This window comes from Pan paniscus, chromosome 12 (genome assembly GCF_029289425.2).
Source record: "Pan paniscus chromosome 12, NHGRI_mPanPan1-v2.0_pri, whole genome shotgun sequence".
NCBI classification, from domain to species: domain Eukaryota; kingdom Metazoa; phylum Chordata; class Mammalia; order Primates; family Hominidae; genus Pan; species Pan paniscus.
Genome location: NC_073261.2, coordinates 40,502,177 through 40,526,535, shown reverse-complemented (window position 1 = coordinate 40,526,535; position 24,359 = coordinate 40,502,177). Strand labels below are relative to the sequence as shown.

Here is a 24,359-nt window from a genome sequence, read left to right as displayed (position 1 = left end):
GCCCTTGTACAGGAGAGCGCACCTCTCTCCTCAGCTGACCCAGACTTTAGAACAATCACTTTACAGTTGGTCAGATGGTAATGGACAGGAAAAAGAGGATGCAAAGAGAAAGCGGAGAAGGGCAGCAGAGAAACAAAGGGAAGAGTTCCCAGTCCATCAGTAAGCCATACCAAGTGCCATCATTTAAAGACTTTCTCAGAAGACAAAAACAGAGACAGGGTGTCTAAAACCTTTATCCAAGAGAGCTGTGAAGCGCCGTGGAATTGCAAAGGACTGGGGGAGGTATGTCTGCAAGGCCAGACAGTCCAGGAAGAAAGGGAAACCTGAGCAGAGGGTACTGGACACATCCTACTCGACCAAAGCAGATGTGTTAATGCTAATGAAATGACATGAGCCAGCAGACACCTGAGGACACCTATGCTGGGAAGGCTGGCCCTGCGACCAGCAAGACCCTGAGACTCAATAGTTTTGCAGGAGCCAAGTTGTGCCTTTGCTAACTGAGCTCTTCATTTATTTGTTTATACCTGTCTGTACCACAAAAAAAATTGGAGGCACTTCAAAGGATGTACAAATTAAAGTAGAAACGTATGAATAAAAATTAGGATCAAGAAAGGAATTTTGTATATATTCTCTTACTCAACTTCTACATTTCACAGTTGAGAAAACTGGGACTCAAAACAATCAAGTCACCTGCCTAGGGTTTCACCATTACTAAGTGGCAGTTAGATTTGAATTGGGTAAAACATTTAAGCTCTTTCCTCTCTGCACCATGCTGCTTTTAACTTTGGGCTTCTCTGTGGACACTCCCTAACCAGGCAGAGAGCAGAGTGGTCAGGAGCTCAGACTCTGAAACCACACCACTGAATTCAAGCCGGGCTTCACCACGTACTGCCGCAGGTGACCCTGGGCAGGTTACTAAATCTCCCTGCTCCTCAGTTTCCCTGCCTGTGAGATGGGGATGATTGTAGCACCTACATCCCCAGGAATGTGATGAAAGTTAAATGAGCTAATATTGCTAATACACTTTTAGAACAGTTCCTGGCACACGGGAGCACTAAACCACATTATAAACTAGCTAAACTAGACGTGAACTTGGGTGAGCAGCTCAACCTTTCAAGCCATCATCTGTAAGATGGAGATGATACTGGGATATCTCCCAGTCACAATGACTAAAGGAGATAATATATATAAAGCATCCATACATGTCAGTTATAATCCCTCTCATGCTACTTTATTTAAAATCATCTCTTCCTCCATCCTGGGCTAAATGTTATCAGATGATCCAGCCACTAAAATAATCAGTGACATAAGCATTTGATATGTCACTTGATTTGGAAACATAAATGTAAGCTGAAAGAAAAATCTTGCAATGCAATGTGAATTCATTAAAATTAAAAATAAAACACAGGAAGGACAGATGATACTAAGAGAATTTCTGGCCAGGCATGGTGGCTCATGTCTGTAATCCCCGACCTTTGGGAGGCCAAGGCGGGAGGATAGCTTGAGCCTAGGAGTTCAAGATCAGCCTGGGCAACATGGCAAGACCCCATCTCCACAAAAAATTAAAAAATTAGTCAGGCATGGTGGTGCACACCTGTGGTCCCAGCTACTCAGAAGGCTGAGGTGGCCGTGTTCTTGCCACTGCACTCAACCCTGGGTGCAGAGCGAGACCCTGACTCAAAAAAAAAAAAAGGGAGAAAAGAAAAAAGAAAGAATTTCTTTGTTGTTTACTTTATAGCATCAGGGCAAATTAATTCCAGGAGAGGAGCCCTAGAGCCTGTTGGGTTGAGCCCACCTCATCCCACACCCCAGCTGCAGTAAATGGGAGAAGGATACTGTGGAGTAGTTAGTGGTGGGTTTTTAGAAGAAGGTTGTCTTTGGTTTTGGAGTGCTGAGATTAAGTGCTTTCCCCTCTGAGTTCAAACTTTTATTAATATATATTTGTCACACAGTAGACTAATGATATTATAGTTTGAGCATATGCTTGGCAATGTTTTCATTTAAACCACACCAATGGGATATCTAACCTTTACACGGTCAGGGTCCACATAATGCATTTTTTTCATGTCACATTCTTCAGTAGTATAATTTAACTTGAGGATATAAAGGATCCACACTCCAAACACAAGCAATGTACATCTGGAAAAAAATCAATTAGGTATTATGATGTAGTCATGTGAGAATCATGAGATGCAATGTGAAACTGAAAACGGAATCCTAAATGAGTCTGCCTGCTATGCAGCATAAAACTACAATCTTTAAGTTGACATTGGGGTGAAAGGAAGGGGCCATTTCCTATTTTCCTGACAAGATAAACTAGTCATTTATGACTGTCTTTGTTATAAGCAAACACAGAAAAAACTTTTTTTGCAAGAGCACTGTAACAAAATCTGAATCACAATGTCAATTATTGAACTTAAAATCAAGTAATAGACTTGAACTATAGAATCTCGGCTTCAATCTTTTGTGACTTTAAAATTCTGTCAGTCCTTAAAAAAAAAAAAAAAAGAAAAGAAAAGAAACAGTTTATTCACAGTACGTCTAAAGAATTCTACCCGGAAGTGAGGCCGACTGGGAAATGAGACGGGACCATTAGTTACCCTTAAGATGACCTAAAAAATATTTTTAAAGATCTGATAAATTCACACTATTATATAGTTTAATACACACACACACACACACACACACACACGACTTGGAGAACAGAGCTGAGTCTAGTCTTAGTTTTAGAAATCTCATTTTTACTAAGTTCTCCAGTGACACAAACCGCAAGCTAAAAAGTTTCAACCAAAATTTAAGAACCACTGCTTTAAACAATTCTGTTCTTGAAAAAACAAATGTAAGAAATAAAGAGAAAGTAATCCATTTTCTAAATAAAGGGGCGGTTTTTTTTCAAAAAAAGCATCTAGCATAATATATTATACATAATAGATGCAAAATATTTCTTAATATTTGAGGATGAGAATACAATGAAGTGTTGCTGGGAGTGTTTTAAAAACTTTAAAATTCTCATTTAAAACAGGCTTCCCATGACAACTTGGACAAGTTGGGATTATGTATAATGATAAGTGAACAGGATGCTATCAATTTGTGTAAAAGTGGGTTTGGGCAGGGGGCATGGCAGAGCACACACACACAAAATATTTCTCATATACACAAGAAACCGGTGACACTGGTTATCTTTAAATATGGAGGGTAAATGGGGAGCAGGGATGAGAAGGTGTTTCCCTGAGACTCTTTAATACCTTTTGAATTTTCAATCTTGAAAACCTAATATTACCTATTCTTCTCTTCAGCCCCAGAAAAGGTGTTACATTCAGTGCATACACTTCCCTTATTTTGATTTAAAAAAAAAAAGAAAAGAAAAGGGTGTGAAGGCAAGCCCAGTGTCTGTAGCACATATCAGACTGTGCCTTAATTCCTGGAGCGAGTCCACCTCACCCACAGCCTAAGCAGCACAGGGCGCAGGTCTATCTCCCCTGCTGCCTTGTGGCTGGCGCCCAGCATGACGTCATGAACGTGGTGGGCCTCAATAAATATTGGTTGGTGACTCAAGGGAGGCTGAATGTAACATAAGCCTTATTCTTATAAATTTCCTTTTCCCCTACACTTCCTAAGTCAGTAAAGTGAGACAGAAGACTAGATTGCAAGGTTGGATTTCTATGTTTAGACATGAAAAAAGGGCAATTTTCAACTGGGTTTGACTGGTATATATGTAAAAAAAGACACCTGCCAAGTTCCTCCTTGATTAATTCTATCACTTATTAGGATATAAGGGTGACCTGGCTCAAACACCTGTCATCATTTTTAGTATTCGATATTTAACAGTATTCAAGGGCCTTCAGGGAAATTTAATTAACCATATTTTAGATTAACTTACAATAGCTAAGGGAAAAGCCCTCTTTTGTTAAATAAGGGCATGAAGAGCAGTGCACGGTGAGAGCTGCTCTCCCAGGCATCCAGGCCAAGGTAGAGAGCCTGAGCAGCTACTGGGCACTGTGCACTTACCAAATACAGCCAGCTGTACAGGCCCACTCCGGCTGTGCACTCAGTCTTTACTCAGACGTGCCTTTGAATGTCTGAGGCATCCTTTGACCAAGCATGCCTCTCCAACATTAGCCATCTTGAGGGCTCTCACTGAATTTTTCTCCTAGTTCTACACAGTTGACCCAAAGCAGGGGGATCTACAGTCCCAGGGGCGGTACTTACTTGAGGATGTCTTTTAATAACAAGCTGGGCCTTCTCATCTTGCTTTGAGCTCGGGTGTACCATTGCAGGGAAGGCCTCGAGCAGTCACTTCTCAGTTTCACATAGGTGTACTCACTTGGCATTGCTGTGAAGAGAGGCAAAGAGGGCAGTGGGGAAAAAGAGAGGAGAGAGTTAGGAGGATGGATTATGGTTTTCAAAGAGCCTTTATATGTTGCATCCATACCATGGAATAGTAACTGGCAATAAAGAAGAATGAACTGTTGTTACATGCAACAAAGTGGGTGAATCTAGAGGGAACTATGCTGAGCTGATACCAAAATGTTACATACTGTATGATTCTCAACATTCTTTTTTTTTTTTTTTTTTTCTGAGACGGAGTCTTGCTCTGTTGCCCAGGCTGGAGTGCAGTGGCACGATCTCAGCTCACTGCAACCTCTGCCTCCTGGGTTCGAGTGACTGTCCTGCCTTAGCCTCCTGAGTAGCTGGGATTACAGGCGCATGCCACCATGCCAGGCTAATTTTTGTATTTTTAGTAGAGACAGGGTTTCACCCTGTTAGTCAGGCTGGTGTCGAACTCCTGACCTCGTGATTCACCTGCCTCGGCCTCCCAAAGTGCTGGGATTACAGGCATGAGCCACTGCACCCGGCTGATTTTTAACATTCTTAAAATGACAAAATTATAGAAATGGAGAACAGACTAGTGAGTGTCAGGGGTTGTGGAAGGGGAGGTAGATAGGTAGATGTGGCTATAAAAGGGCAACACGAAGGACTCTTGTGAGGATGGAGATGTTCTACATCTTGACTGTATCCATGTCAGATTCCAGCTGTGATATGGTACTATAGTTTTGCAGGATGCTATCATGGGGGAAAATGAGTAAAGCATACACAAAATCTCTCTAGATTATGTTTTACAATCGCATGTGAATACAATTATCCTAAACGTTAAAGTTTATTTTTTTTAAAAAAGGACCTTTTACCTTTTAGAGCTACATACAGAAATATCTACAGATCAAATAGCAAAAATGAGATCTGCTTCAAGAACTCAGGAAGGGGATAAGTGGAGGGCCAGGGAGAATAGATAAAACTAACTTTAAGCTGATAATTTACTAAAACTGGGAGATGGGTCTAGGGCTAACTACACAATTCTCCCCACTTCTGTGTATGGTTAAAATTTATATAATAAAAAAGTTTAAAAAGAAAGTTACATTAAAAGCAGAAGTGTTACATCAAAAAAAAGAAAAAAGAGAGAATATGGCAATTTAAAAACACTTTTCTTAAAAAATATGTTGTGTGCCTGCCTATTTATTCTTTTGAAATAATTTTATTAGCAATTTTCAAGTTCTAAATAATATTCCAATAGTACTGTAGTAGGGATTGGTCCGTCTCCCCCATATTCACTTTCCCCTAACTCAACTTAATAGAGCTCTGGATTTTTAGTGGGGCATAGTACCTCCCAGAATGAAGACTACATTTCCCAGTCTCCCTTGGAGCTAGGACTTAAGACTAAGTTTTAGCCAATGGGATATGAGCAGAAGCATCCTGTGCAATTCTCAAGGTGCTTCCCTTGGCATACTCTGGCTTCTCCTGTATCCCCTCTGCCTCCTGACTGAAATATGGACCATGATCTGCCACTCTGGACCACACAGAGAGGACATTACTCAAGGATGGTGGAACAACAAGAGAAGGAGCTGGGGCTCCTGGGACAACCCCATAGGGCAGAGAGCTGCCACTCTACTTCTGGACTGGTCTATGATAGAGGAATAAGCTTCTGTCTTGTTTAAGGAATGGTTAATTAAAGGCAAAATTATATCTTAACTAATATAGGCACTAGTTACTATTATAATAAATGCATATATTAATTTAAGAAATAATGTCTTCACTATAGTTTTTAGTTGGATGGAAGAAGTTATATCTCATTCATTTTTCACTTCATTTTTCCCGTTAGGGTTTTGCCATCTTCTTTGAAAAAAATCTATTTATCTTAAACTGAACAGGCATTCAAGTTTTTTTTTCTGCTACTGTAAACAATCTCTTCCTTAACTCCTTAATTTTTTTTTTTTTTTTTTTTTTTATTGATCATTCTTGGGTGTTTCTCGCAGAGGGGGATTTGGCAGGGTCACAGGACAATAGTGGAGGGAAGGTCAGCAGATAAACAAGTCTGCCTGGTTTTCCTAGGCAGAGGACCCTGCGGCCTTCCGCAGTGTTTGTGTCCCTGGGTACTTGAGATTAGGGAGTGGTGATGACTCTTAACGAACATGCTGCCTTCAAGCATCTGTTTAATTCTAATTCTGTGTAGCAAGAGTTTTTATCATTATGTATAATTCTATCAAATAGTTTCAATAAGTGTTGAGGGCCTTATTAATAAACCTTTGCTGAATTATTAAATGAGAAGTTAGAACAACTGAGATCCTGGAAGGTTTTCAAATACCACAATTCTGTGGTTACTTCATGTACAGTCAGCCAAGTGGTGGGAATCAGCAGGCTACCTGTAGCCTGTGCATATTTAAAATGGAAACTTCTGAGATGACCGGAATGATACTCAGTTCACACCAAAGTGGACCTCCAGAGAACAAAGATGACTGTGGCAAGAGTATGAGAAAGACTCCAGGGCCTCCGCCTCCAGGTGCTCTGTTGCTGAGCCAGACAGTGCTCCGGCTCTTGTTCTACTCTGCCCGTCAGACTATAAGCCTGTAAATATTTTCCGAACTCTCTCTTACCAGCTGGCTTCTCGTAAAGTTGTGATCCTAGGATGTGCTGGTGAAAGACTGGGAGGCAATCTTTCTTTTCCCCTGACTTGGTGAAGCTTTGGATAGCAGTAGTAGCAGGCAAGGGAAGGTGTCTACATGTGACTCCTGCAGCAGTCGTGTGCATTCGGATTCTTGGGTTTTTAGGCAGCAGATGCTGTGGCACTTCCAGTAACTTTGCGACAAGTACAAGCTTCTGACTAGGGGTGACAATGGCTCCCTGAAGACCAAATCCATCTCTCTAATGTGGACCTCTCACCTAAGCCCAGACCTGTATACCTAATGACTTGTTTGCTATCTTCACCTCAAGCAACATTCCTAAATGGAACCTGGCATTTTCTTCTATTCCTTTCATTCTTTGGTATCTGAACCATCTGTTCAGCCATAAGATGAAAACCTGCAGGTCAACCAGACTTTCATTCTCAACCCCAGTCAATCCCCAGGGCCTGCCAATAATACCTCCTGAATTTTTCCTGTTCACTGCATGCCTTTAATAGAAGTCACTTACCTCGAATGCCCTGATCTCAATTTTATCGCCTCAAAGCCGTCTTTCAAAAATACATATCTGCCTACTGGTTCCCAGCGTATTTCAGATTCTGTGACTCCATGTGACAAACCTGTCTATCACACTGCACAAAGAAGTACTGTTAGAAACCTGGATGTGCCAAATTGTTACTTCAGTGCCTTTGCACAGGATGTGCTCACAATCTGGAATCCCACCCAATAATCTGCCTGCTGAGCTACTTTTCATCCTTAAACCCAGCTCAAGCATCTCTTTCCTTATCTCTGAGGTCATTTTTCACCACCACACCCATCCCTGGGCACGTCCCTATCTCTGTTTACCACAATGAACTGAATTTTCTTTTGCAGACTCCTGGAGGAATGAGCTGCAGAGCCAGAACTCTGTTCACCTTTGTATCCCTAACACCTAGGACAGAGATTGGCACACAGCAGCCCCTTAAGAAACATCTCGAATGGAATGAAATGTGCATTACATGTCTGTAGCCTGTCATCAAACAAGATAAACTTCCAAGAAAAGCATTTTCTCAATACTGATTAAGAGTAAAACTAAAACTGAATGTTAACAGAAATTATAACGGCAAGAATAAAGCATAAACTCTATTGAAACATCTAAAATGGCTGGGTGTGGTAGCTCACACCTTTGGGAGACTGGGATGGGATGATCACTTGAGGCCAGGAGTTTGAGACCAGCCTGGGCAACACAGTGAGACCCTGCCTCTACAAAAAAATAATAATAAATGAAATATCAAAAATGTCCAACAGCAGGAAATTTGTTGGTAAATTACAGCACAAACTACATGAATACTCTACAGTCCTTAAGATCTTGCTACACAGCAGGGTCTCTGACTGACAGCATCAGTGTAACCTGGAAGTGGGTTAGAAATGCAGAGTCTCAGGCCCGCCCCAGTCTTGCTGACTCAGCATTTTAATGAGATCCTGGGACATTCATATGCACATTAAAGTTTGAGAAGCACTAGCTTAAAGTACTCAGTACTTAACATTTATTGACACTGAAAAATATAAGAAAAAGGCAGTTTTATAAAAATCTATGTATCTACACATGTAGTTACCTCCTGGGATATATCTATTAAAGGTATGTGCTCTGTGGTGGGCAGGCATATGCAAACCCACCCCCAAAGGCCAAGGAAGAGGCTGATGAATCCAGTTTCTCAGAAAGAAACATGTGATGGGGACTTACGAACAGAAGCCATGTCCTGGGTGGCGGCGAGACAGGATAATGGTTGCCCATGCTATTACTCCCCAGACTGAGGGTGTATACACCCAGGTCTTAAATATCATACTGAAGGAATGTATAGGACATTGACATCCAACCCTCAGGAAAATGCAAGAATTTGCCGAAGGGCAGGACTTATGGTATAACGACAAGACTGTTTTGACCTAAGGGCAAGATTTACAGTAAGTATATGAAAGTAGAAACCTTAGAAGCCTTCCTGGGACTGGGGTTAGTCAGAAGTCAACATGGCAGATTAGCATCCAAGATGGCGTTGCTTTAGCCTCCACAGTATAAGAGTTTGACTTCCCAAGAAGTTTCATCAAATCCCTCTACTTCAGCTCAGCAGGCATTACTTCTTCTGATTTACAAGGGACCATGTGGATTCCACGTCCCTCAACATCACAAGAGAAGGGCCAAGCTGGGAACAACAGACAAACGGCAGAGTGGCCTCTCCATGATCCCTTGGAGAAGCCAGGGCTTATCAGCTGAAAGTCATGATCACCTTGACACCATCTGGACTGTTTTCACTCATTTCTTTTGTTTGCGATTTTCTGTTCGGTGAAAAGGTGGCAGTTGAAGGTTGGATTACATGAACATTGAATCAGGGGCATGCTTTGTTAATTGCTAGAATAACTGTGTCATAAATTTCAATAGCAATTATACTTTTGTTTTCTGGTTTGAGATGGGATCTTGCTCTGTCACCCTGGCTGGACTACAGTGGTGTGATCACAGCTCACTGCGGCCTCAACCTCGTAGGCTCAGGCCATCTTCCCACCTCAGCCTCCTGAGTAGCTGGGACTACAGGCACACACCACCATGCCAAGTTAATTTTTGTATTTTTTTTTTTATATAGATGGGGTTTTGCCATGTTGCCCAGGCTGGTCTCTAACTCCTGGGCTCAAGCCACCCACCAGCCTTGGCCTCCCAAAGTGCTGGGATTACAGTTGTGAGCCATCATGCCCAACTGGCAATTAAACTTTTTTTTTTTTTTTTTTTTTTGAGATGGAGTCTCACTCTGTCGCCCAGGCTGGAGTGCAGTGGCGTGATCTTGGCTCACTGCAACCTCTGCCTCCCGGGTTCAAGCAATTCTCCTGCCTCAGCCTCCCGAGTAGCTGGGACTACAGGCACGCGCCACCACACCTGGCTAATTTTTGTATTTTTAGTACAGACAAGGTTTCATCATGTTGGCCAGGCTGGTCTCAAACTCCTGACCTCAGGTGATCTACCCACCTCGGCCTCCCGAAGTGCTGGGATTACAGGCGTGAGCCACCGCACCCAGCCGGCAATTATACTTTTAACCAACAAAAAACGATCAGACTGCAGGGGAAGAGTGTTCATGTAGCCATAGGTAATTATAGGCGTAGAGGCATCTGGAAGAAAGTACACCTGTCATCAACAGTTAGTACAATTGTTTTGTCTTTGTTTTTTTAGAGATAGGGTCTTGCTCTGTTGCCAAGGCAACAGTGCAGTGGTGTGATCATAACTCACTGCACCTTCAAACTCCTGGGCTCAAGCGATACTCCCACTTTGGTCTTCTCAGTAGCTGGAACTATAGGCATGTGCCATTGCACCCAGCTATCTGTTTATTTGTAGAGATGGGGTCTCTCTCTGTTGCCCAGGCTGGTCCCAAACTCCTGGCCTCAAGCGATCCTCCCGCCTCACCTCCCAAAGTGTTGGGGTTATGGGTGTGAGCCACCATGCATGGCCTGGTGGTGCAATTGTGAGTGAGTTTATTTCTTTTTGCATTCCTTTTTTTTTTTTTTACTACCTGAATTCCATACATTACCAGTTCTATTCCTGAAAAACTGAAACTATTTTCACTTAGGGAGGAAATCCTTAAGCTACGATTGAAATTTAAGCTATGAAAAGACATTTGAAAATCACCCAAATAAAATATTTTTAGGATCCCTTAATCATCTCTTTAGTATGGGACAAAAATATCCCCAAAATTAAGCATTTAGGCTTAAAAAGCAGAAACAAATCATGAGGAACTTCACTAAGAAAGGACCACATGTTTGCTGAACTGGAAAAAAACAGATTTATGGAGGTGCAAAATAAAGGATGTCAGCACTCAGCAAGTCCAGTTTGCCTCAGGGGGCAGGAACTGGGTTGCTCCCTTTCTGTGGAAGCCTCACTGGGCTTCCAAAGAGATGGTGAGTGAATCCTGACGGACAAAGGATGACAGAGGCCCCTCCCTTCAGAAGGCTCACACTTTCTCACCTGATCTGTTCTGGCACTGCAGCTTCAGCTAGAGACACAGGGTGTCACAAATAGCTCCCCACACTGAAGCCACCCAGCCAATGGTGAGCGCACACACACACGCACACACAGCCTCCGTTCAGTTAAGCAAACGAGACCCTCTCCTTAATTCAATTAACTTACATAATGTGAATGCTTGGGTTAGAATAATAAAACTACAGACATGCCCTACTTACCAAAATTGTTTATGTGGATATTCCTGTATGCATGCTTTCTTTTTTCTTTATAACACTAATCATGAGACATGTGATTCTTCATAAGTTTTTTACTTTTGAATTACACGTTTGTCTTGTCTCCCCCACTAGAATGCAGATTCCATGCAAGCAGGGGTCTCTGCTTTGCACACCACTGTCTTCACAGTGCCTAGGAAGGGAAGAGGCATATAAAGGGCATCCATATCTGTTTACTGAATAAATATGCAGTTTCTTATGAGGGTTTCGGAGGCGATGGTGGTTATAGGCCTTCCTCCAAGGCTTTTGTTGGCAGGCCATCACAAGGCTGGCCTGTCTTCTTCTGTCCTGTGGCTCCCTCCTCGTTCTCCTTTTTCATCTCCTAAGAGTTAGGATCCCCAGGGCTTAACAATTTGATACTCTTCTCACTCAGGCTGCCAGGAACAGCCTCCGCATCATGGCAACCACCTTTATGCAGAAAAGGCCTTTCAAAATTATATTTTTCTACCCACATATTAAAATGTAACAGATTCTTCTTAAAGAGGCCATATGAAGACATAATTCTTTTTTGTGTGCTTTTTAAAATGATAAATAATCGTACACTTTTTTTTTTTTTTTGAGACGGAGTTTCACTCTTGTTGCCCGGGCTGAAGTGCAATGGCACCATCTTGGCTCACTGCAACCTCTGCCTCCTGGGTTCAAGCGATTCTCTTGCCTAAACCTCCCAAGTAGCTGGGATTACAGGTGCCCGCCACCATGCCCAGCTAATTTTTGTATTTTCAGTAGAGACAGGGTTTCACCATGGTCTCAAACTCCTGACCTCAGGTGATCCACCCGCCTCGGCCGCCCAAAGTGCTGGAATCCTACATGTTTATGGAATACATGTGATATTTGGATACATGCATACAATTATACAATGATCAAATCAGGGTAATTAGGATATCCATCACCTCAACCATTTATCTTTTTTTTTTTTTTTTTTTGAGACAAGGTCTTACTCTTTTGCCCAGGCTAGAGTGCAGTGGTGCAATCATGGCTCACCGCAGCCTTGACCTCCCGGCTCAAGCAATTTTCCCACCTTAGCCCTCCAAGTAGCTGGAACTATAGGTGTGCACCACCATACCCAGCTAATTTTTTTAATTTTTAGTAGAGATGAGGTCTCACTATGCTGCCGAGGCTCATTTATTATTTCTTTATGATGGGAATATTTCAAATCTTCTCTTCTAGTTACTTTGAATTACACAACAAATTACTGTTTACTATAGGCACCCTACTATGCTATCAAACACTAGAACTTATTTCTGTATTTTCAATAATTCTTAAGGCCCTAATGAAGAAATATAAGGGCAAATTTGGGCTTTCAGTCAATTTGTAAGACATTTAACTTCTTCAAAATTAAGAATTAACCATTTAATGTAAGAGTAGAATAAATGCCATAAAGCAGTACATGATGAATTGCCAAATTAACTATACAGATAATTACTGGTGCATGAATAAGGCACTGATATTTATTGAGAGGGATAAGCCGACATATGATCTCACTACATCCTAAAAAAACTTATATCACTGGATTGCTATCTGCATTTAACCTGCCAGAGGACACACATGGGTAGACACAGAGCTGAGAACTCCAGCCCACATCTACGCACCTCCACACCCATACTTTTCCAGCAGCAGGGTGGTCAGAATGGGGAGGACCTGGAACAAGAGGAGGGTATTTGTAATGTTGGGAGGGGGCTGCTTTCTAAAATAGTGAAGTCACACCAGGGCACAGACGGTTATAAACAAAAATCTGAAGTTGGGAAAGCAGAGAATAAACCAACATAGCTGCAGTGGACTGTGTGGGAAGGCAAGCAGGTGCAGCTTATAGGCTAATATGGCCAGCAGAGCACACTCTGTGGGGTGGGAGGATTCCAAGAGCAGAAGGACTTCCCAGCACAGCAGGAGACAAGCCTAGTCTGCTGCATGCTGGGTGGGCGACAAGGCAGGATCCTGGGCCCTCCCTACTGTGGTGTCCAGGCAGGAGGGGAGCCCAAGGCCTACCCTGGTGAGGGGGACAGGGAAGGAATGGGGACAGAGGTCTCTGAGCCAGAACAAAAGCAAGACTGGTGATGAACAGAAGACAAACAAAAGCAAGACTGGTGATGAACAGAAGCAGAACAGGGACAAACCTTGGTCCCAATCAGAGAAAGAAATAGGAATGGAAGTCAATTGTTGTCCTTGAGGGGAGAGGATGAATTTGAGATGATAAATTACCACATGAAACTGTCCAGGAGGCGAGGCAGGCGGATCACCTGAGGTCAGGAGTTCGAGATCAGCCTGGCCAACATGGTGAAACCCCATCTCTACTAAAAATACAAAAATTGCTGGGCATGGTGGCGCACGCTTGTAATCCCAGCTACTTGGGAGGCTGAGGCAGAAGAATCGCTTGAACCCAGGAGGTGGAGGTTGCAGTGAGCCGAGATTGTGCCACTGCACTGCAGCCTGGGCAACAGAGAGAAAAGCTCCATCTCAAAAAAAAAAAAAAAAAATGTCCAGGAGGTACTTGGGAACGTGCACGGGGCCGGCTGGAACTTCTGCAGCAGGTCTGACTGAAGTAGGCCCCAAGCCACCCACTGCGCAGAACAAATGAACTGCCCTCTCCCGTGCACCTAGACTGGTACCTACCTTCTGTGCACCTGGTACCTGTGCACCTAGACAGGGACCTACCATCCGTGGGGAAGGGAGAAAACAGCCATTCAAGTCACCGTTGGAGTTTTGTGTTTGAGAGGAAGAATTCCACTTGGCAAAGGAGAACAGAAGACAAGGCAGGAAGCCTTACCTCGGCCAAGAAGACAGTGTTGGGATGCATGCAGGTTAAAGCCGCCTAGCGACAACATGCAACAGCTACAACTACAGCAGCGGCACGGGGCGGCCGAGAGGAGGCAAGACATGGTGTGCTGTGGGCAGACAGAATGAAGGGGCCAAGCAAGTCCTGCCTCAAGGTGGGGCTGGGGGGTGCAGCGTTGTGGCCCTGCTGTGGCCACTGAATGTTGGCTGCTACTAGAACACGGGTGTCCCCTTCTCTGCACATCTGCCTTCCATCCCCAGACACTGAATGACTGACATGTTAAAGGCTGGCCCCCTCGCCTGGAGATGGGACCACCGTGAGAGTAATTCAAGTTCCCGAGCTCTGGGCTGAGACCATGGCTTTGCTCAGCTCTGCCCGGGCCTACTCTCTTCATCCTGGGAACTCCCTCAGCAAATCAGGAGTCAAGTTGGGTTAGCAAGGTCAAGGTAGATTAAGGTAAAGGTCAAAAAGATCATGGATGATGAAGGGCCCTGGAGGATTTTATTCAGGAAGGGGACATGAAACGTGGAGAAAATCACGGGGCAGCAGTGGGGACAAGGGAGGAGGGAGGCTACTGAGGGGCTACCACAGCGCTCTGGGCACCACAGGCTCAGCACGGACAGGACCTGGGATGGATCAGATGAGGCGAGAGTCAAGGGAGAGGATGACTCAGGTCACAGGGAGGAAAGAGGAGCCCTCTGTAGAGAGAGGCCATGAAGAGGAGAAAATGCCATGGAGACACTAAGTTCAGCTTGGCCTTGCGGAGTCCCAAACACCTGTGGGCTGCCAGGTCGGTAAATCCCACAAACAGCTGAGAACCAGGCCTGAGGCCCCAGGAGGGACCTGAGCTGGAGCATCAGGAGAAAACAAAAAAACAAACAAAAAAAAACAACCACTGGAAGAGGCTGCAAAGCATGCAGATTCCCACACTTCATCCCCAGAATGTCCCACCTGGTGGTAGGTCCAGGTGAGGACGCTGACTGTGCATGTTAACCAAGTTCCCCAGTGTTATGTGGGTGCAGCACTTTGAGAAATCCTGCCCACCAGCAAGTTTCTCACAGCTGGAGGAAAGCCGTGTAATTAACAACAGATTTTTAGCCTACATATTTTCAGATTCTCCTACAAACTGAGCAGAGTTATGAGGACCTACCTTCTGCAATGAAAAAAATTAAAATGTTGCTGTGTGAACGCACAATCAATACTGTACTAATTTTGACCATCAACCAAGATGCAAGCACTTCAGTGATTCTCGTGCTTTTTAATCTACTTCAAATCTACTATTCCTCTAGTGTTGAGAACACATCATTACTGTCATTCAATTGCCTGCTTTTTATAAATGTAAAAGTGTTAAGGCAATTAATTCTGAGCCCTTGGACTATATGAACATTCTCTAAAACTATAATGTTCCCAGCACGCACGATGGGATTTCTCCAAGACTTTCGTAAAGATGTCAAGAGGGCAGTTACTCTCAGAGCCCAGTTCCGCTTCCACCTATCTCACACTCTCCTCCTCACTCCATGTCAACCAAGGGGGCCTCGTGCTTGACTTGCCCTTCCTCTGCTGCCCCTCTGGATGGCTCCCTCCCAACCATCTCCGTTCTGGTTTTCATTCAAAAGTTGCCTTCCTTGACCACCCTCTGTAAAACACGACATCCACCCCCTCACTTTCCTGCTTTACTTCATAGCATTCATTGCCACTGATACATATTTGCCTATTCTCTGCTCTCCCTACTAAAATATAAGACTCCCAGCTTAGGGACTGTGTCCATTTTGTTCGCTGCTGTAATCCAGGAACCTAAAAAGTACCTCGCATATAAAAGGCATTTAACAAGCACCTGCAGAGTGAATGAACAGATGAATGAATGATCAGTGGCCTCCAACTAGATCCCCACACAAAGTTAACCCAAATTCACCACGGTCCTAACAAGAGACCACTGTGAAGACCAGACCTTCCAGGTGTCCAAGTATCATAATCATTGGGCATTTATTCAATGTCCAGATGGCACCAGGCAGATGGAAAACAGGGATTGAGATCCTTTTTCAAACAAGACCCACCATATGTATTTGTTGAGGGGAGGCTAGGGGAACAATATAAAATGACTGTCTCCCCCCCACCATGGAAGAAAATGGCAAATGGATCTTTTTGTTGTTGTTTTTGAGACAAGGTCTCGCTCTGTCACCCAGGCTGGAGTGCAGTGGCGTGATCATAGCTCAGTGTAACCTCGAACTCCTAGGCTCAAGTGATCCTCCTGCCTCAGCCTCCCGTAGCTAGGACGATAGGTGTATACCACCACATCCGGCTACATTTTTAATTTTTGTGTAGAGATAGAGTCTAAGCTTTATTGCCCAGGCTGGTCTCAAACTCCTGGCCCCAAGCAATCCTCCCACCTCAGCCTCCCAAAGTACTGGAATTTGCAGGCATGAGTTACCACACTTGCCTGATTTTTTTTTTTTTTTTTTTTTTAAAGAGAAGAGCAAAGAGATGAAATACTCAACTGTTTGGCTATTTGATAACAGCCAAATCACTCAATCTCTTTGAGGATGTTTGGTAATCTGTAGAAAGCAGGGTTGGGTGACAACATTTCTATGGCTCCTTCCTCCAATAAAATGTTACGATTCTCACTCATCTACATTTCAAAGGAAGAACAAGAAACATGAAGCTTAGCTTACTCAATTGATGCTAATATGTTATAGCCATCTAGGGGAGAAAACCAGAAAGCTGGAATAAGTGGGAGAAGTGGATTTAAGACAATAAAAATGAAAGAGAGTGGGGGAACACTGGGGCGGAGAAAACAGAGTGGAGGTTGAGAGACAGGAAATTCTGGGAAGGGGGAACTGGAAGGAAAAGACAGGAACAGGAAGAGAAGCCCCAGCACTGTTCTTCTTTCTGTTTCCCGGGGCTAGGGAGTTTCAGAGGAACTCCTCTTTGTGAATTCTTATAAGCAGACCTACCCACAAAGCGATTACAGGCAGCACCTCAGAGATCCTCCTCTGATTCCAAGACCTGCCGCCTGCTCCCCTCCCCACAGGAGAGGTTCCAGCCAGAAGCGTAGACGGTTGCCCTAAACTAGGTTTTAAAAGTGGGGCTGAGGAAGGACCCTCTTCATCATGCAGGACATAATAAATTCGTGATTTCTGCCAAAACATACAACCTGAGTTCTGTCAAGGTAGTGGAGAGACCCATCTTTAACTGGCAAATGCTGAGGATTTGGGTAGAATGCACCCTCCAAGGGCTCCAACAAAGCACGCTGGTAAGTGCACTGATCTCTGTGCATAAACACCCTCAAATGTGTTTAAATATATTTTAAAACTTATATTCTGCCTGGGAAGCCTCTTTCAGGGGCAGCTGTAGGGCTAGTCTAAACCAGGTAAATGTATGGGTCAGAGTTGGTTGACCAGATGCCTGAGGACAGCTACAAGGACTGCAGTCCCCTAAAATAGCAGTGGCAATGGGTGGTTGGGGGCTGGAAGGAACCTTCAGGTTCAGCAAAGCCACACTGTTAAGTGTTCCTCCACCCTGTTTTCTTTTCTTTTTCTTTTTCCTTTTTTTTTTTTTTTTTTTTTGAGACGGAGTCTCACTCTGTTGCCCAGGCTGGAGTGAGGTGGCACGATCTCGGCGCCGCAACCTCCGCCTCCCAGGTTTCAAGGGATTCTCCTGCCTCAGCGTCCCGAGTAGCTGGGATTATAGGTGCATGCCACCGCACCCGGCTAATTTTTGTATTTTTAGTAGAGATGGGGTTTCACCTTGTTGGCCAGGCTGGTCTTGAACTCCTGACCTCAAGTGATCTGCCCACCTCAGCCTCCCAAAGTACTGGCAGGTGTAAGCCACCATGCCCGGCCCTCTACACTGTTTCCTGATGGTACCAGAGGAGACAAAACAAATTCTGCAAGAAAGCTCAGTGCTGTGGGTGTGACTTCTATAATGACCACGGAAAGGGCAGACACTGAAAAGCCCTATGGTGGCTTCTGATGCTAGACTGGCCACAGCACCCAAGACCTGGAGGCTGCAGTTTTTAAACTTTATCTTGAAATAATTTCAAACTTAAAGTTGCAAAAATAGCATAAAGAATTTCCATCTGCCCTTTAACCAGACTCCCCAGTTGTTACCATTTTACCACATTTGTGCTGCCATTCCATTGGTATACTGTGTGCATATTTATTGGACCATTTGAAACTTGAAGACATGATGACACCTACCCCTAAATATTTTAGTATTTCCTAAAAACAAAGACATCCCCTTTAAACAACCACAGCATAATGATAATTAGGAAATTAACACTGATTCAGTACTGTTACCTAAATACCTTATATAAATTTCTCCACTAGTCCCAGTGATGGCCTTAGAACAAAAACAGCAAGAATATATGTCATTTTCTTATTTTCTGTTACAGGGTCCAGTCCAGGATCATTTGACATTCACTGTTATGTTCCTTTAGCCTTCTTTAATCTGAAACCGTTCCTTTATCTTTCATGACCTTGGCATTTTTGAAAAGTACGGCCAATTATTTTGTAGAAAGTCCCTCAACTGGAGTTTGTCTAATGTTTCTTCATGATTAGATTCAACTTATGCATTTTTGGCTGGAATATCACAGAAGTGATCCTGTGCGCTTCTCAAAGCACTTCTCAGGAGGCATGTGATGTTGATTTGATTAAGGGCTAAGGTGGTAGATGCCAGGTTTTTCCATTGTTGAGTTAACTATTTTCCCTTCGTAATTAATAAGTGACTTGATGGGAGATACTTACAGACTAAGTAAATATCCTGTTTATCATCAAATCTACTTGTTTCAGTATCCACTGGTAGATTCTTGCAGGAGAAGGATATGACTCTGTGAGGTCAAACAAATTCAAACCTCAGGAATGAAACTAGGGCTGGATAAAACAGTAGGTGATGAACAAAAATTAACATGTAAGACTCCTATCAGACTTAATTTCCCCATTTATGTTCACTCTTAGCTATTAAGAAAAAAAATAACCTCTAGATTTGCTTTTGAGAATACAGTATATATGAGTTGGGAGTATGGTAATTTCTCTATTGGTGCTTCCATGTCTGCTAGAAACTTAGCCCTTCAATTCACAAAGTGTCCAGTGGCAGCAAGAAGAGACACCCAGGTCCAGAGAGCTAACAGCTGGAGCCATCCTCACACCAATGCCTGATTTTCCAAGGGCAACGCTGCATGGCTCAGCTTGGTGATTCCCAGCTCACTGTGGCACAATGTAGGCAGCTACATTTAAAAACAAGAACTCTACTCTCAACTGATGACCAGGTTTAGAAACTCTGATTTGCCTTACCCAAGAAATATTTTTAAAACCCTGTTAGGACACAAGTAGAAATTTCAGAAAATAATATAAGAACAGAACATTTAAAAATCACTGTTATCTTACAACCCAGTGATACCCACTGTTAACATTCTGGTCTGTATTCTGTCAGCCTCTGCTCTTTGCATAGATATACTATCATGATGGGGGTCATGCTATCTACACCAGCCTCATTCAAGGTGCATTCCACTCGGGAATGAAGTCCTACAAAAAAGAACAGATTTTTCTCAATTCTCCCAGGAATGATCTATAACTAGAATCATTCCAGAAGCAAGGAGAGAAGTTAATTCATAACATACAATGGTCGCCTGACAGTACTGGGACAAAAGTCTCTTGTAGAACCTCAGTTGAGAAGGGCTGGTCTGTATGGTTGTCTAATTTTCTTTGTTTACCTAACAATCCTTTAAATAAAAATTTCATAAGCTTCTTCCATACACCAAGCACTGGGAATATAAAAATAAATAAGACACAGCCGCTTTCCTCTTTAAATGAATAATCCAGCTAGGAAAACTGAAAATGCCCAAATACTCGAAATACCAAATAACGCTGTGATGGAGGAGCTACAGTAGACCTTGCGCATCCTAGGCAGGAAACCACAGGCTCCATCAGAGGAAATCAGGGAGGCCTCCCTGAGGAGGTTATGTATGAATGGGTCCTCGAAGAATGACTAAGACTCTGGAGACAGGACAGAGAGAGGAGGGGGCATTCCAGACAGAAGGAAGGTAATGCCAAGACACACAGAGAGAGGTGTGTGCTCGGGCCAGATTACAGGGGCCTGGGGAAGAGTGGGCAGAAGACGCAGCTAGGAAGGAACCAGGCTCTCTTATGTTACACAAAGGAGGATGGCCCTAAGTGGTTCTTAAGTAGGAGAGTGGTGAGCTCATACTGGCATGAAAGAGGCCAAGGGACAGGGTAATCAAAAGACCACTGAGATCAGTGCAGTGAGGGGTGATGGAGGAGCTGAGCCACAGCCAGAAAGGCCGGAAGGTGGCCAACCAAGAGATGTGGAGGAGGAAGGTGCCACAGGACTTGGTCTCCAAGCCAGGAGGGGCTATTATTATAGCACTGGGCCAGCCAAGATCCATCCTGTGTAACAAATTCAGGTGGCTAAAGAGGGGAGTCGCAGGGGAGAAGGTATGCAAGAAGGCTTCAAATGTTACTGTTTCTCAAAATGATTTAATGGTGAAGGTAGGGGTGTCCCTCAAAGAGAAAGAGGCCAGAGGCCAGAGGGAGCAAGACATGACACTAGGGGTAAACTGAAGAAATTGCCCCTAGAACTGCCCCTCCCCCTGGGGTCCCATCAAGCTTTTACATAATAGCTTTCCTGTGGTGGGCCTGTGTGACAGCACATTATACACGCAGAATCTGCTATGAGAGAACAACTCTGTGGCAACCCCATGAATGCCCCAAATAAAGCAAAATCTAGAAGCTAAATGTTTAATGGAACATTTCCCTCTTAACCCAAAGGAAATACAAGTAGTTGGGCTGAATAAATAATACTTAACAGGAGAAAGTGAAAGTCAGCAGAACTGACAGTTAACAAAAAGCAATTCTGGGACCCAGTACCCAAAGGCTCCAACATGTGGGCCTTTTACTAAACTTGAGCAGAATGGGGAACACAGGGTATCAGATGATGGGAAAGTTTGTGGGCAATTTCTAAAACAATGAAGATCCCACTGCCGCAGAAAGCATAAGGGTGAAAGTTCTTAGGGTTTTGGACAATAAAAGTGGTATCACCAAATAGGACCTTAGAAATATTCTTCAGGGAACAGCTGTCCAGGTGGATGGGAAGGGAAGATAGGGAATTTGCTAGGCAGTTTTTTCCAATAACCCATGGTATTCAGTAATCCTGTATGTCTTATAGGAACAGAAGAACCAGAGGAGTCATAGAAAGCCCCAAATCAGAAAATAATGACCCTAGAAAAGGAACTGGAGGGACAGTGACTGGGACAGTGACAACCCGGAGTTTGGCAGGACCTGGCAATTTAGGGTTGGAAGGAGAGGGAGGAATTGTACAGGAGACAAAAGGAGATTTTGTTTGGGCTGCTTAAAACTCAGAACAAGTTACATTTCCATTTCTAAAACCAACAACATATATTCAGGTCTAACTAAAACATATAATTTTCTTTTACACCCCACTCACATCTCTTTTACTGTTGGCTCTGAAATTCTGGGAAACCAGCATTTGGGCAGGCTCCCCAACAGACATAACAGTTTTTAATTATACAACCCATTTTTGATCAAATAGGAGTATGTGCCTGGGGAGACAGCAACAAGAAACACACACACTGTCCCTCCTTCAAAAAGCTCTCATAGGCTGGGCATGGTGGCTCATGCCTGTAATCCCAGCACTTTGGGAGGCTGAGGTGGGTGGATCACCTTAGGTCAAGAGTTCAAGACCAGCCTGACCAACATGGCAAAACCCTGTCTCTACTAAAAATACAAAAATTAGCGGGGCTTGGTGGCGTGCACCTGTAGTCCCAGCTACTCGGGAGGCTCAGACAGGAGAACCAGTTGATCCTGGGAGGCTGAGGTTGCAGTGAGCCAAGATGGTGCCACTGCACTCCAGCCTGGGTGACAGAGCAAGAATCTGTCTAAAAAGAAAAAAAAAAACCTCTCATAATCTCATTTTAAAAAACAGACAAGTAGGTCTATTTTAACTTATCTATGTTGGACATGCGGGCAGAGTGTCAGATGATGTTTCAGATTTGGGGTGTATGTGTGATATGGTTTGGCTCTGTCCCCACCCAAATCTCAACTTGAATTGTATCTCCCAGAATTCCCACGTGTTGTGGGAGGGACCCAGGGGAGGTAATTGAATCACGGGGGCTGGTCTTTCCTGTGCTATTCTCATATTGAATAAGTCTCACGAGATCTGATGCATTTATCAGGGGTTTCTGCTTTTGCTGCTTCCTCATTCTCTCTTGCTGCTGCCATGTAAGAAGTGCCTTTTGCCCTCTACCATGATTGTGAGACCTTCCCCAGACATGTGGAACTGTAAATCCAATTAAACCTCTTTCTTTTATAAATTGCCCAGTCTTGGGTATGTCTTTATCAGCAGTGTGAAAATGGACTAATACAGTAAATTGGTACCAGTAGATGGGGTGTTGCTGAAAAGATACCTGAAAATCTGGAAGCAACTTTAAAACTGTGTAACAGGCAGAGATTGGAACAGTTTGAAGGGCTCAGAAAAAGAAAGGAAAATGTGGGAAAGTTTGGAATTTTCTGGAGGCTTGTTGAATGACTTTGCCCAAAATGCTGATAGTAGCATGGACAATAAAAATCCAGGTTGAGGTGGTCTCAGATGGAGATGAGGAACTTGTTGGGAACTGAAGCAAAGGTGACTCTTTTATGTTTTAGCAAAGAGACTGGCACCATTTTGCCCCTGCCGTAGAAATGTGTGGAACTTTGAAGTTGAGAGAGATGATTTAGGGTATCTGGTGGAAGAAATTTCTAAGCAGGAAAGCAGTCAAGAGGTGACTTGGGTACTGTTAAAGGCATTCAGTTTTAAAAGGGGAACAGAGCATAAAAGTTGAGAAAATTTGCAGCCTGACTATGTGATAGAAAAGGAAACCCCATTTTCTGGGGAGAAATTCAAGCCAGCTGCAGAAATTTGCATAAGTAGCAAGGAGCCTAATGTTAATCCCCAAGACCATGGGGAAAATGTCTCCAGGCAATGTGAGAGACCTTCACAGCAGTCCCTCCCATCACAGGCCTGGAGGCCCAGGAGGAAAAAGTGGTTTCATGGGCTAGGCCCAGAGTCCCCATGCTGTGTGCAGCCTAGGGACTTGGTGCCCTGTGTCCCAGCCACTCCAGCCGTGGCTGAAAGGGGCCAATGTACAGCTTGGGCTGTGGCTTCAGAGGGTGGAAGCCCCAAGCCTTGGCAGCCTAGTCAAGAACTGAGGTTTGGGAACCTCTGCCTAGATTTCAGAAGATGTATGGAAACACCTGGATGCCCAGGCAAAAGTTTGCTGCAGGGGCGGGGACCTCATGGAGAACCTCTGTTAGGGCAGTGCAGAAGGGAAATGTGGGGTCAGAGCAGCCACACAGAGTCCCTACTGGGGCACTACCTAGTGGAGCTGTGAGAAGAGGGCCACCGTCCTCCAGACCCCAGAATGGTAGATCCACTGACAGCTTGTACCGTGTGCCTGGAAAAGCTGTAGACACTCAACACCAGCCCATGAAAGTGGCTAGGAGGGAGGGCGTAACCTGCAAAGCCACAGGGGCAGAGCTGCCCAAGACCATGGAAACTTACCTCTTGTATCAGCATGACCTGGATGAGAGACATGGAGTCAAAGGAGATCATTTTGGAACTTTAAGATTTGGGCCAGGTGTAGTAGCTCACACCTGTAATCCTAGCACTTTGGGAGGCCGAGGTGGATCACTTGAGGTCAGGAGTTCAAGACCAGCCTGGCCAACATGGTGAAACCCCATCTCTACTAAAAATACAAAAAAAATTAGCTGGATGTGGTGGCACACACCTGTAATCCCAGCTACTTGGGAGACTGAGGCAGGAGAATCACTTGAACCCAGGAGGCGGAGGTTGCAGTGAGCTGAGATCGCACGCCATTGCACTCCAGCCTGAGCAACGGAGAGAGACTCTGTCTCAAAAAAAAAAAAAATTGACTGCTCCACTGGATTTTGGACTTGCATGGTGCCTGTAGCCCCTTTGTTTTGGCCAATTTCTCCCATTTGGAATGGCTATCCCAATGCCTGTACCCCTATTGTATCTAACTTGCTTTTCATTTTATAGGCCCATAGGCAGAAGGGACTTGGCTTGTCTCAGCTGAGACTTTGGTCGGTGGACTTTTGGGTTAATGCTGAAATGAGCTAAGACTTTGGGGGAGTGTTGGGAAGGCACGATTGGTTTTGAAATGAGAGGACATGAGATTTGGAGGGGCCAGGGGAGGAATGCTATGATTTGGCTCTGTCTCCACCCAAATCTCAACTTGAATTGTATCTCCCAGAATTCCCACATGTTGTGGGAGGGACCCGGGGGAGGTAATTGAATCATGGGGGCCGGTCTTTCCCGTGTTATTCTCATGATAGTGAATAAATCTCATGAGATCTGATGGG

The 24,359-nt window shown here is 44.1% G+C and overlaps 1 protein-coding gene across 13 annotated transcripts in view; it reads right to left on the bottom strand.

Moving 5' to 3' along the window:
* ST3GAL5 (ST3 beta-galactoside alpha-2,3-sialyltransferase 5) overlaps positions 1-24,359 on the bottom strand; it is a 66,498-nt gene that overhangs the window by 20,013 nt on the left and 22,126 nt on the right. For 4 of the 13 annotated variants that reach the window (XM_055107719.2, XM_034953484.3, XM_034953489.3 and 1 more), the window contains exons 2-3: positions 4,210-4,333; positions 2,028-2,139 (exon numbers count right to left, since the gene is read on the bottom strand). In XM_055107719.2, the coding sequence (XP_054963694.1) occupies positions 2,028-2,139; positions 4,210-4,331 (234 nt within the window). In that variant the 5' untranslated portion in view covers positions 4,332-4,333. Of the gene's footprint in view, positions 1-2,027; positions 2,140-4,209; positions 4,334-9,939; positions 11,101-11,144; positions 11,332-24,359 lie in introns of those variants that run through there. The other 9 variants (XM_034953490.3, XM_034953493.3, XM_063594820.1 and 6 more) reach the window with 7 other exon arrangements.